The sequence below is a fragment of the Leucopleurus acutus genome (genome assembly GCF_964270905.1).
Source record: "Leucopleurus acutus genome assembly, chromosome: 20".
Lineage (NCBI taxonomy): Eukaryota > Metazoa > Chordata > Mammalia > Artiodactyla > Delphinidae > Leucopleurus > Leucopleurus acutus.
The window spans coordinates 49,619,014-49,631,614 of NC_139162.1; the positions used below are offsets into that span (position 1 = coordinate 49,619,014).

At 51.6% G+C, this 12,601-nt stretch overlaps 1 protein-coding gene across 1 annotated transcript in view; it reads left to right on the forward strand.

The window, feature by feature from the left end:
• The window catches only part of MARK4 (microtubule affinity regulating kinase 4), a 28,831-nt gene extending 16,800 nt beyond the window's left edge, over positions 1–12,031 (forward strand). The window contains exons 11-17 of the mRNA XM_082862011.1: positions 493–602; positions 709–868; positions 3,626–3,843; positions 6,223–6,326; positions 8,515–8,793; positions 10,013–10,057; positions 11,472–12,031. Coding sequence (XP_082718137.1) covers positions 493–602; positions 709–868; positions 3,626–3,843; positions 6,223–6,326; positions 8,515–8,793; positions 10,013–10,057; positions 11,472–11,808 — 1,253 coding nt within the window. The 3' untranslated portion in view covers positions 11,809–12,031. The remainder of the gene's footprint in view (positions 1–492; positions 603–708; positions 869–3,625; positions 3,844–6,222; positions 6,327–8,514; positions 8,794–10,012; positions 10,058–11,471) is intronic.
• Positions 12,032–12,601: the final 570 nt, after the last annotated feature.

Genomic DNA, 12,601 nt, shown 5'->3' on the forward strand with positions numbered 1-12,601 from the left:
TATCCTAGTGGCCTGGACACCCCATCCGGAAGAGAAGCCACTTTCCTAATGTTCCAATAGAAGCCCTAGGGTGGTGCCCATTGACTACCCCTGAACCAGTCAATTTGACCCTGGGGATGGGACACTTTTATTGGCCAGAACTGGGTCATATGTCCACCCTAACCAATCACTGTGGCTCTGGGTATGGAGCATTCTGATTGGCCATACCTGGGTCATCTGCCCAACCTGAACCAATCAGTATGGCCTTGGGGATGGGACACTCTGATGGTCCAGACCTGAGTTATATGCCTGCCCTTGGGGCTTGGAGCAGGCAGGAGTCAGCCAGGTGATCTGAGCTGGGAAGAAATGTTCTTCCAAGGAAAATCAGGGTGCTGCTGGCAGAAGGAGGAATGGATACTGGACAAGCCAAAGCGCAGGCATTCTGTGATGCAGAAACGAGTGGAAGGGAAGGATCTGGGGAGACTGAACCTCCTCTCCATCCCCCTCTCCCAGAGGTGATGGTGGGTATGGGCTACACGCGGGAAGAAATCAAAGAGGCCTTGACCAGCCAGAAGTACAACGAAGTGACCGCCACCTACCTCCTGCTGGGCAGGAAGACTGAGGTCAGAAGGCGTCAGGGACATTTGGGATGCGCGATGCCCGGGGTGGGGGGACTTCTGGGGCAGAGGGGACAGGGGCTGAGGTTCCTCATCTGTCATCTTCCTGCAGGAGGGTGGGGACCGGGGCACCCCGGGGCTGGCCCTGGCACGGGTGCGGGCGCCCAGCGACACCACCAATGGAACAAGCTCCAGTAAAGGCACCAGCCACAGCAAAGGGCAGCGGAGCTCCTCGTCCACCTACCACCGCCAGCGCAGGCACAGCGACTTCTGTGAGTGACGGCCCCACACCCCCACGCGCCCTCCCTGGTCCCAGGGCCTCGGACCTGCGTTACGTCAGGGCTCTCTGGCTGGCAAGCGGCAGAAACCTGCTCGCGCCAACTGCAGCGAAGGGAGGAGTGCCTTATAAAGGGGCAGGGACACTGCGTGAAATTTGGAGGCAGTCAGGCTCAGTAAGGGGTTAGAAACTGGAAAAGCAGCCAGACCCAGAGCAGACACTCTGTGTCTTGCTTCTTCTCTGCTCGTCTGTTTTTTCCTTTCTTTCTTACATATCCTGCTTTATCTTTTTCCCAGTCTCTTAACTCCTTACAACTCGGTTTTAGAGGCCAGCTCAAATAATAGCTGGAATCTCTCTGGTCCACTTGATATCAGGGTCCAGTTGGGATCAATCCACCTGACTAGGACACAGGATGACACATTGTACAAAATGGCTGCTGAGAGCCTGCCCTCTGGCCTCTCCTCCTTACGTACTAGTGGGAAGGGAGTGGGCAGACACCTGATTGTATCCCACATTCTGCAACTAACATATATCTCATCCCCTGCAGACAATAGACCCACCACCACTACCACCACAAATGAGACGTGGGAACTTCCAAGAGGTCTCTTGCCTATACCCTCATCAAATGTTAATCATCCCCACTATTTTTCAACAGCTTTATTGAGATATAGTTCACATACATTGAAAGTGTGCAGTTCAGTGGCGTTAGTATAGTCACAGATTTGTGTATCCTTCACCACAGTCAACTTTAGAACATTGTCAGTACCCCATAAAGAAACTCCATAACCCTTATTCATCTATTTCAAATCTCCCATCCAGCCCAACCTCCAGCCCCTGACAACTACTAGTCTATTTACTATCTCTGTAGATTTTCCTAGTCTGGACATTTCATAGAAAATGGAATCATACAGTATGTGACCTTTTGTGACTGGATTCTTTCACTTAGCATCATGTTTTCAAGGTTCATCTGTATCGTAGCAGTATCAGTGCTTCATTTCTTTTTATGGCCGAATGATGTTCCATTGCATGGATATACCATATTTTGTTTATCCATTCATCAACTGAGGGTCATTTGGGTTGTTTCCACCTCTGGTTACTGTGACTAGCATTGCTGTGTACATTCATGTACAAGTTTTTGTGTAGATGTATGTTTTCATTTCTCTTGGGCAAGTACCTAGGAGTGGAATTGCTGAGTCATATGGTAACTCTACGTTTAACAGTTCAGGAACTGCCAAGGTGATTTCCAACTTTCCGTTATTTTTGCAGCCCTACTTCTCTCTAGGGGTGAAATTCTTTACTCTGGGACGGGCACTAGTACAGGGAGAGGGGAGTCAGGGAAGCTTAGCATCAGTCCTGAGCAGAACCTGCTTTGTTCTGGATGGTCAAGCCGTTCCCCTCCCCTGGATCTCCTTTTCCCCACCTATAAAATAGCGAGATTGGCCCAGAGAGTCCCTAAGAAGCTTGTGACTCCAACATCCTACGGTTCGAACATGGTAACCTTTAAAAATAACCCACATGGAGGCCTTCTGGGTTCTGGGGTTCTCAGGATAGAAGATGGTTTATGAGTGTCCTGTGTCCATCGTTGTAGAGCTTGTTATGGTTCTGGGACTTTTGCGCATTAAGTTTCCTGAGGATTTAACATGCAGAAGTTCTGACTCTCTGAAGTTCTAGAACAAGTTTAACCCCCGGGTTCTAAAACTGTAAATTCGCAAGATGTTCTAAAGAACAAAATTTGTTTTGGTTTGTTTTTGAAACTGTTACACTCACATCCTTCAAAACTTGATAGCGCAGGAAGGGTAGATGGTAAAAAAGTCTTTGTCCTACACGTATCTTGCAGCCCCCAGTCTTCCTCGGAGGCACAGCCACCGTTACCGGTTTTATATCAATTCTTTCAGAGAAGTTTCATTCATATATAAATATATAAAGAGAAAGATGTGAAAAGAAGGAGAAAGAGAAAACTTTTTAAATGCATAAAGATGGATAAATACAATATTAATATATTAATATACTATAAAGATATATTCCCCCCTTTTAATAGAAATGATAGCCTTTGGGCAACATTCATTTATAAACAAGTATAGATAAATAGATATAGTTAAACACTTCTCCCCCCTTTTTTTTTTTTTTTTTTTTTGCGGTACGCAGGCCTCTCACTGCTGCGGCCTCTCCCATTGCGGAGCACAGGCTCCAGATGTGCAGGCTCAGCGGCCATGGCTCACGGGCCCAGCCGCTCCGCGGCATGTGGGATCTTCCCAGACCAGGGCACGAACCCACGTCCCCTGCATCGGCAGGCGGACTCCCAACCACTGCGCCACCAGGGAAGCCCTTTTCCCCCTTTTTATACACATGATAGCCCACTGTAGACCTCATACCTTGCCTTGCCTTTTCTACCTCACAATCTATCTTGAAGATCTTTCTGTATTGGAACATTTTGTATAGTTGCATAGTATTCCATTGTGTGACAATATCTTGACTTACTTAGTTATCCCCATATTAAGGGGCATTTAGCCTGTTCCCAATCTTTTGGCCTGAAAAAAAAAAAAGAAGGATGCAGTGAATGACCTGTATGTGTGTCATGTCATTTATGTGGAGCTTCTGGGTCAGTATATATGTTGTCACTTAGGTATTATCAGAATGGCCCATGCAAAGGTTGTAGCCTATGTGAGGAATTCTAAGGTTCTAAGGATCATCTGGAGTATGTTTTGGCTTTTCCAGGTGACGCCAACCCTAAACTGTCCCCTCCCTCTACCAGGTGGCCCATCCCCTGCACCCCTGCACCCCAAGCGCAGCCCAACCAGCACAGGGGAGGCGGAGCTGAAGGAGGAGCGCCTGCCAGGCCGGAAGGCGAGCTGCAGTGCCGCGGGGAGCGGGAGCCGAGGGCTGCCCCCCTCCAGCCCCATGGTCAGCAGCGCCCACAACCCCAACAAGGCAGAGATCCCAGAGCGGCGGAAGGACAGTACGAGCACCCCTGTGAGTGGAGGGGCTGGGGGATGGGACCAGGGGTGCCACCATCTGTGGCCCAGCCTATCGATGCCACCTGGGTCACATTTTTCAGACTCTGCCGTTTCCCATCCTGTTCCCCAGACCACCACGTGGGACTCTTTGTTTTATCCATTCAGTCGTTCACTCAACAGACATTTATTGAGTGCTCTCTCTGCCTAAGCTTGTACTTGATTCTAGTGTATAAATTAGGATTCAGTGTCAGAAAGAAGTACTCTGTGCTTTCGACGGGAAGGAATTAATACGGGGAATTAGGTGTGGTGCTTACACAATTGTAGGAAGGGCTGGAGGGGCAGGCAATAGACAAGACCTACAAGAATGACATATTGCCACAGCAGAATTGACCCACCAAGGGAGCTGCCGCCTCTGAGGCCACCTCTAGCTCTGTTGAATTCAAGAACATACAGTCATGGCTGCAATGCAAGACTCAGAAACTTCATTCTCCAGAAGAAGAGTCTCTGCTGCCCAGAAGTCTGGAGAACCGGCACTGGTGCCCTGCTGAAGCAAAGACCCTCATCTCACGGATTTGCCTGTGTGAGCCCAAGTCAAAGGGGGCAAGAAAGTGGCTGCCACCCCTTTTCCACCTTCCAGATCATGAGTGCAAAGATTGGCAGAACCCATTCATATCCAGAACCTGGGCTGCAGAGGAGTTTCTGGGGAATGTAGCGTTCAGCTTTGTTGCTTCTACAGCTCCTTAGCATAATATAATACAAGCTAAGGGAACCAAAATATCCTCCTCATCAGAGACAAGGGTGGAGACAAGTTACAGGAAGGTGGTCAGGACGCTGAAGCTACATAGACCAGAGTTTGAATTACACTGATGAGCTGTGTGACCTTGAGCAAGTAACTTCCCCTCTCTGAGCTTCACTGTTCCACCCTGTGAAAATGAGCTCATCAAAGAACGTGGGTTGTTGGGAGGATCTTGTACAGTCTTCACACAGTGTCTGGCTCAGGAAGCACTCAGTGAATGAGAACTGTTGTAATTGTTGAAATAAACCCACACTTTAAGAAAGTAGAAAAGGAACAGCAAATTACCCCCCGACCTGGGCACCCAGAAAAGCAGTAGAAGGAAGAAAATGATAAAGAGAAGAAAAGAAATCAATAAAGGAGAAAACAGATGTACCCTAGAGAAAATCAACAAGCCAAAGTCTGATTCTTTGAAAAGATTAATAAAATCAATGGACCCCTAGCAAGACTAATTAATAAAAAAGACAGTACATGACATTGTAAATCAACTATACTTCAATTAAAAAAAATAAAAGAAAAAATACAGCAAACACAAAATTACCACTATCAGAAGTGAAAAAGGGAACTTTGTTCTAACATAAAAAGGTAGTAAGATGGCATTAGGAACTACTCTATGCCAATAAATTTGACAACTTAGACAAAATGGACAAATGTCTTTAAAAACACAGTTAACCAAAACTGACACGAGAAGAAATAGAAAACCTGAACAGTCTCAACATCTTCCCATAAAGAAAACTCCAGACCCAGATGGCTTTAAGCTGGTGGAAGTCTTCCACACACTGAAAGAAGGAATAATACCCAACTTAGGCAGACTTCCAGAGGGGAGAAAGAGGGATCGCTTTCCAACACATTTTGTGAGGCAACAGAATCCTGATATGCCATTTCTGTCCTCAGAGAGCTCCGTGCAGTAGGGGCTGGGGACCACAGATGTGGTCAATCAGAGTGATCAAGGCTGTAGCAGGGAGTGCAGCTGACTCAGCCTGGGGCCAGGGCACGGATATATGATGAACTGACACCTGAAAGATACCTAAGAGTGAGTCAGAGGGAAAGACAGGAGGCATAACCAAGCAGATAAGACAGCACGTGCAAAGGCCTTTATGAGGAGAGACAGCACGGCATGAATAAGTATGTTTTTCAAAGTTTAACGTGGCTAGAGGTAGGGGAGAGCTGGGAGAGGAGAGGGGGGTGAGGCTGCCCCTGGGACCCTTCCCTGACCTTCTCTCCTCCCAGCTCCAAGGCCTTCTATGACTCTCAGCCTACATTGCTGGGATGGCCCACTAACCCTTCATGTCTTTAGCCAAAGTACAATAAACCACCTACTCACTTTCAGTTCACACACAGGCCCTGCCTCATTCCTTTTATTTTTATTTATTTCTTTATTATTATTATTTTTGGGCTGCGCCTTGCAGCATGCGCAATCTTAGTTCCCTGACCAGGGATCGAACCCGGGCCCCCTGCATTGGGAGCACGGAGTCTTAACCACTGGACTGCCAGGGAAGTCCTCCCTGCCTCGTTCCTAATGAGGGAGGCCATAGAGGGTAAAGGGGGATTAAGGGGTGTCCCTTTGCTCCCTCACTCTCCTCCCGGCCTTGTCTCCTGCAGAACAACCTCCCCCCCAGCATGATGACCCGCAGAAACACCTACGTTTGCACAGAACGCCCGGGGGCTGAGCGCCCATCCCTGTTGCCAAATGGCAAAGAAAACAGGTATGGAGGGAGGGCAGCAACAGGGAGGGGGCAGTGGGGTGTAGGTGAGCAGGGCCCCCTTGATCTCAGATGATAGATGCGGGGAGGGGGTACCATGGGGACTGGGGAGTCTGTGTCTGCCCTTCCCTTGGCAGAATCTACCCACGTCCTCCCTCTCCCAGACTCCCCTGAAAATCCTCCACCCTTAATTAATTAGTCATCAGCACCAGGAAAGCAGTCTGCCCCATTCTCTGCCTACGAGCCTTGGGAACCTGAGTTGATTCTTTTTTTTTTTTTTTTGAATGATCCATTTTTAGAGCTGGAGAGAAGCCCCAGATTGTCACAGCTTCAACATCCTCTGGTTGGCTGGGTTTCAAACTTCTTTGCCTGAGTCTGTTCGGTCTCTTTCAGCTGGCATGTGAGGGAAACCAGCACAGACTGGCTGGAGCATAAAAAGGGAATGAATTGGTTCACATCACAGTTCAAGTCTGGGAGTGGGGCAGGCTTCAGGATAATGACACTGCCGCCCACCAGGACTGGCAGGCATGACGCCGAGGTGCCCTCTGGGAAGCACCTGATAAACAGATGCAGGTGTTACTCTTTGGGGGGGGCAAGGTAATGGAGTGGTTGAGGGCAGTGATTCTGTGACTCCTCAGCTCTGAGTTTGAATCTTGCCTCTTAGCTCTTCGGCAGGTGTCTGAGCCTCCATTTCCTCCTGTGTAAGATGGGGCTGATGTTCTCTGCCTCCAGACCCTATTAGAGGGGTCCAGTGGAGATCAGGTGTGTCCCTGTACCTGGCACAGGGTCTGAGACACAGAAGGCATTTGATGAGTACGAGCTTCTTTGTGGTTGTTAAATAAAAGTAAGAACAGCCAACATGTTTCAAGCAGTAACCATGTGCCAGGCCTCTGTACATTAGCTAGTTGAATGCCCCTAACAATTCTATGAGGTCGATCCTGGTATCTCCATTTTACAGCTGAGGAAATGAGGCATAGATAGCTTAAGTAACTTGTCCAAGGCCACACAGCTGGTAAGTCAAGGAGCAAAGATTCCAGACTGACTCCAGAATCTGTACTTGTAATCACTATAACATATGGCCTCCCAGTTCTGGCCGAGAGATAGTGTATAGTTAGATTATAGATTCAGGAATGAAAAGACCCCAGAGTGCAGTGGATGAGACGGAGGTTTAGTCCTCTGTGATGCAGCCATCCAGAGGTAGGAGGCAGTGTCCTCCAAGGATTCAGGACCAATCTCAACACGAGGCTCCGGCTCTGGATCTGAGGCCACTGCACCAGTTACCACTGTTTCGCAACCAGCAAGTAGGGTGGAAAGAAAGTGGAGTGCAAACTGCTTTCTTTTTAGAGGCATGACCCAGAAATGGTACAAAGCACTTCTGTTTATATTCTGTTGGCCAGAGCACGGTCACATGACCACCCCGAGCTGCAAGGGAGGCTGGGAAATGTAGTATCTGGCTGGGCAGCCATGTGCAATGTTCATACTCTAAGGGATTTGGTCACTAAGAGTAAAACAAGGTGTATGGATTCTGGGAGAGAGGTAGTGGTATCTGCCAATCAGGGCTCCCTCTTTGAGATCCAGGCTCGTCCCGGCTCCCTAGGATAGAAATTGGAGGTCTGGCTCCTGCTGTCAGGACTGGGAGCCTCAGAGGGCCTAGAGGAGGGTCCTGGGTTAGTGGAGCCACCTCTGCCCACACAGCATCTTGAGAGAGTTAGGGAGAGGGTGCCTTCCTCTTTCTTTTCACCTGTTGAAACGTTTTCATAATGAATGTAGGTCCCCTTGATGTTCACATCTATTCCTTTCCCGCGATTGAATAATAGCAAAGTGTTTGCACAGTTGGTTTGGTTCCTGAGGTTTGGATGGCAAATGGCAAGGGATTCATCCAAAAATGTATCTGAATCTATTCAATTGCCGAGTTTGGAGAGAGGAGAATTGGGATAGGGGACAGATGGGAGGGGGCAGAGTTTAAAGAAAGGATAGTTTGAAGGAGGGATGACTTAGGAGTTGAGACGAGGTGGTAAGACAATACTAGGGTTGCACAGCGCACAGCCTGCACAATGTACACAGCAGCCCTGTCTCTGAGCGCCAGGTTGCTAGAGGTTTCTGATCTCAGGAATGACGAGTGGAGAAGCAGGGGGCTGGGGGCTTGGCCTGCCTCAAGGCCCCACCCTGACTTGTACCTCTCTGCCCACAGCTCGGGGACCCCACGGGTGCCCCCCGCCTCCCCCTCCAGTCACAGCCTGGCTCCCCCATCAGGGGAGCGGAGCCGCCTGGCACGCGGCTCCACCGTCCGCAGCACGTTCCACGGTGGCCAGGTCCGGGACAGGCGGGCAGGGGGCGGGGCAGGTGGGGGCGTGCAGAATGGGCCCCCCGCCTCTCCCACACTGGCCCATGAGGCCGCACCCCTGCCCACTGGGCGGCCCCGCCCCACCACCAACCTCTTCACCAAGCTGACCTCCAAACTGACCCGAAGGTGAGCCCCACGGGATGTGGGGTCTGGGGAGCGGGATAGGGGGGCTGACGGGGCCTAACCTGTCTTCTGCTCTACTCTGCCTCTGTATCCCCACGTCTCCTCCTCTTCCTCCGTCACCCTTCGCCTCCCTCCTCACGCTGCAGGGTTACCCTCGATCCCTCTAAACGGCAGAACTCTAACCGCTGTGTTTCGGGCGCCTCTCTGCCCCAGGGATCCAAGATCAGTAAGTCCCCTCCCCCTCTCTGCTTTCACTGGCTCTGCCTCTCTATCTGCATGTCTGACCTGTGTGCGGGCCTGGCGGGAGGGGGCGCTGGGAGTCGGGTAGGGGCTCTGGTGGTTCATTTCCTCACTCAGTTAATAAACAATAGTCTGGCCTCTGGAGCCAGGCTCTTGGGGTTCAGACCCGAGCTCTTCTGAGTGCCCTTAAGCAAATGACCTAACTTCTCTGGGCCTTACTTTCCCCTTCCCTGAAGTGGGGATAGTCATAACCGTACCTTCCTCATAGGGTTGTCGTGCGGTGAGGTATATCACTAAGCGAGGTGATGCGCGGACTGAGCTTAAAATCTTGCCTCGGAAAATGCTTTATAAATATTTACTATTACTATTCTTTGAGTGTCTACTGTGTGCCTGGCACCATCGTGGGCCCAGAGTAAAGTGAACAAAAGGGATAAAATCCCTGCCCAGGACATTCTACTAGGGGACCCAGACAGTAAACAATAACTAAGTAAAATATATATACTGTCAGGTAGTAACAAGTACTAAGGAGAAAAAGGAAGCAAGGAAGGGGGGGTCAGGGGTGTGGAGAAGGGAGGATGCGGTTTTAAATGGGGCAGGCCTCACTAAGGAGGTTTCATTTGAATACAGCCTGAAGGAGGTGTGTGTGTGTGTGTGTGTGTGTGTGTGTGTGTGTGTGTGTGTGTGTCCGTGTGTGTGTCCTTCTATATGTAGGTATGTGTCTCTGCCCACCCCACCCCCTCTTTTGTCTTCCAAATCCTTCAGTATCCTTCCTTCAACCTGCACTAACCATTTCAGACGGGGCTCCCCTTCTGGGCATGGAGAGGGAGATCAAATCCTGACTCCCAGCCCTCTCCAGCCCAGCTCCATACAGCAGGGGGGGACCAGGGCTGAGGCAGGGGCTGCCCAGAGTCCTGGAACCAGTGGGTTGAGGGAGGGGCCCCTATGTCCAGATTAGACACTCTTTCCCCCTCCCCTCCCCTAGGGTCACAGACGAACCTGAGAGAATCGGGGGACCTGAGGTCACAAGGTGAGTGCGTGTGCCTCCCCTGAGTGCCACACCAGCCCCTCCCATTTTGCCTGTCTCAGACCCCACTTGTGTAAGTACCTCACCAGACCCTTAGATGGGGTCCAAGCCTCATCCTCATCCTCCAAGGCCAACTTCCTGAAATGTCCCTATGACCCTCCCTTCTCTGCTGGCTCCTGTTACCCACCCCGCCCCCTTGATTTCCTCTCATTTCCACCTCCATCCCTGAGCATTATCCCTTGACCATCTTTAACTTCAGCCTCTCCCATCTCTAACCCACTCCGCCCCCTGTTGACACCACACCTCCTTTCCCCTCTCATCCAATGAGGCACAAGGGTTGCCAACAGCTCTGGGCCATTGTAGAAACCCTAGTGGAAATAAAGAGCCTCCCCAGCAGCTCCAGCAGTCCCAGGACCGAATCTCATTGGCTGGAAATGGGTCACATGTCCATCCCTAAACCCATGCCTGGGACCAGAAGGGTGGAGTATTCTGATTGGTCATACTTAGTGGTATGCTCATCTTTGAACCAATCACAGTGACCACGGGGGTTGCATGCTCTCATTGACCGGAAGTGAGTCATGTGTTCACCCTTGTGTTCATGCCCCACCTAAACCAGAAAGACTAGATCTGCAGTGCCTCTCAAGGGGAACACTCTTTGTATTTTAGGCAAGATTCTTTGTTAGGCAGGGCCTTCTCACACACTGCAGAATGTGTATCATTCCTGAACCTCCTGCCCAACCTAATAAATGCTGGCATTGCTCCCATCCCAAGACATTTTAACAGTCAAAAAGCCCCCAGAAGTTTCCTAATATCCCTTGGGGGACAGTACTGCTCCCAGGTGAGAACCCCTAGTCTAGAGTAAGGTAGTTGTTGGTCCTTCAAGGGAAAATGATTATTACCAGAAGAAGGATATATCAGTTAGGAGACAAGCTGAGCTGCTATAGCAAAGAGACCCCAAAATACAAACAGGAGTAAACTTCTCTCACACACAAACCCTGTGTCCAGGCCAGGCTGGCAGGGCCACTCTGTTCCTGAGGCCATTCAGTGTGTTCCCAGGGCTCTTACATCCCCACCCCTAGAGCCCCGTCATCTTCACGGCCCGGGCTAGCTCGCGCTGCAGCCTCACAGGAGGTGGGACAGGAGAGTCCAGGGCGTGCAGTTTCCTTTGAAAAGGGTGCTGTGGAGTTGCACCCATCGCTTCCACGCACATCCGGGAATTTGGAGACAAGCCCACACCTGGCTGCAGGGGAGGCTGGGAAATGTAGTCTCCAGCTGATAGCTATAGGTACAGCTGATACTCTGTCACTGGGGTAAAAGAGGTTTTGAGGAGATACCTAGGAGTCTGTCCCAAAGTGGGAACAGTGGGTTACCTTCCTCTTCTCCCCCATCTTTAACCCCTAATATCTTCCCACCTCAGTTGCCATCTACCTTGGGATCAAACGGAAACCGCCCCCCGGCTGCTCCGATTCCCCTGGAGTGTGAAGCTGACCAGCTCGCGCCCGCCCGAGGCCCTGATGGCGGCTCTGCGCCAGGCCACGGCGGCCGCCCGCTGCCGCTGCCGCCAGCCACAGCCGTTCCTGCTGGCCTGCCTGCACGGGGGTGCGGGCGGGCCCGAGCCCCTGTCCCACTTTGAAGTGGAGGTCTGCCAGCTGCCCCGGCCAGGCCTGCGAGGAGTGCTCTTCCGCCGCGTGGCGGGCACTGCCCTGGCCTTCCGCACCCTCGTCACCCGCATCTCCAATGACCTCGAGCTCTGAGCCGTCATGGCCCTGGGTCCCCTCCTCTTTTCCTCTCCCACTTCGCTTCGGCAGGAGAGAAAGGGGGTCAAGGAGGGGATTCTCCCTTTGTCATCACTTCAGTTTCCCTGAAATCGGTCTGGGGGCAGAGATTGTCCCCTCTGCTGTTCTCTGGGGCCGCTGGGCAGGAGAGAAGAGCAAAGGGGCTTAACGGGGGAAGCTGGCGCCTTCCTGGAGCCTCCAGCTCGTCCTGTCCCCCCCCCACCCTGCCGCGGGGTACCTGAGGAAACTTTGGGGGCAGGGGGGGCAGAAAGGGAAACAGGAAACTTCCATTCCCCCCAACAGCTCAAGAATTAGGCCTTGGGCAGGGGTAAGAAGAGTTGCTGAGCCTAGAGACTGGATGGAGAGCTGGGGTGGGTGGGGTTGGGAGTGGGGGTCAGAGAGGCAGATTCCTCCCCCCCCACCCCCTCCTGCTCGCACCCCCCTTTCCTGCCCCAGGCTGGCGCGGGGCACTTTGTACAAATCCTTGTAAATACCCCGCCCCCTCCCCTCTGCAGAGGCCTCCCGAGGAGCTGCCGCTCTCACCTCCGGTTTTTAAGTTATAACAGCCCCACCCGCCTCCTGTCAGCCCCTCACCTGCAGCCTGTCGCCCAATAAACTTAGGAAGTCCCCCCTCCCCCACGCTGACCCTGGGGTCTTCCTTCCCTGCCCTCACCTGCAAGTGAGATGAAGAGGAGGTGTGTGACTGGGTCAGTGGTTTCTCCTTTCTGAGCCTCGGGTTTTCTCGTCTGCAGAATGGGAGTAGTGGGGGTGT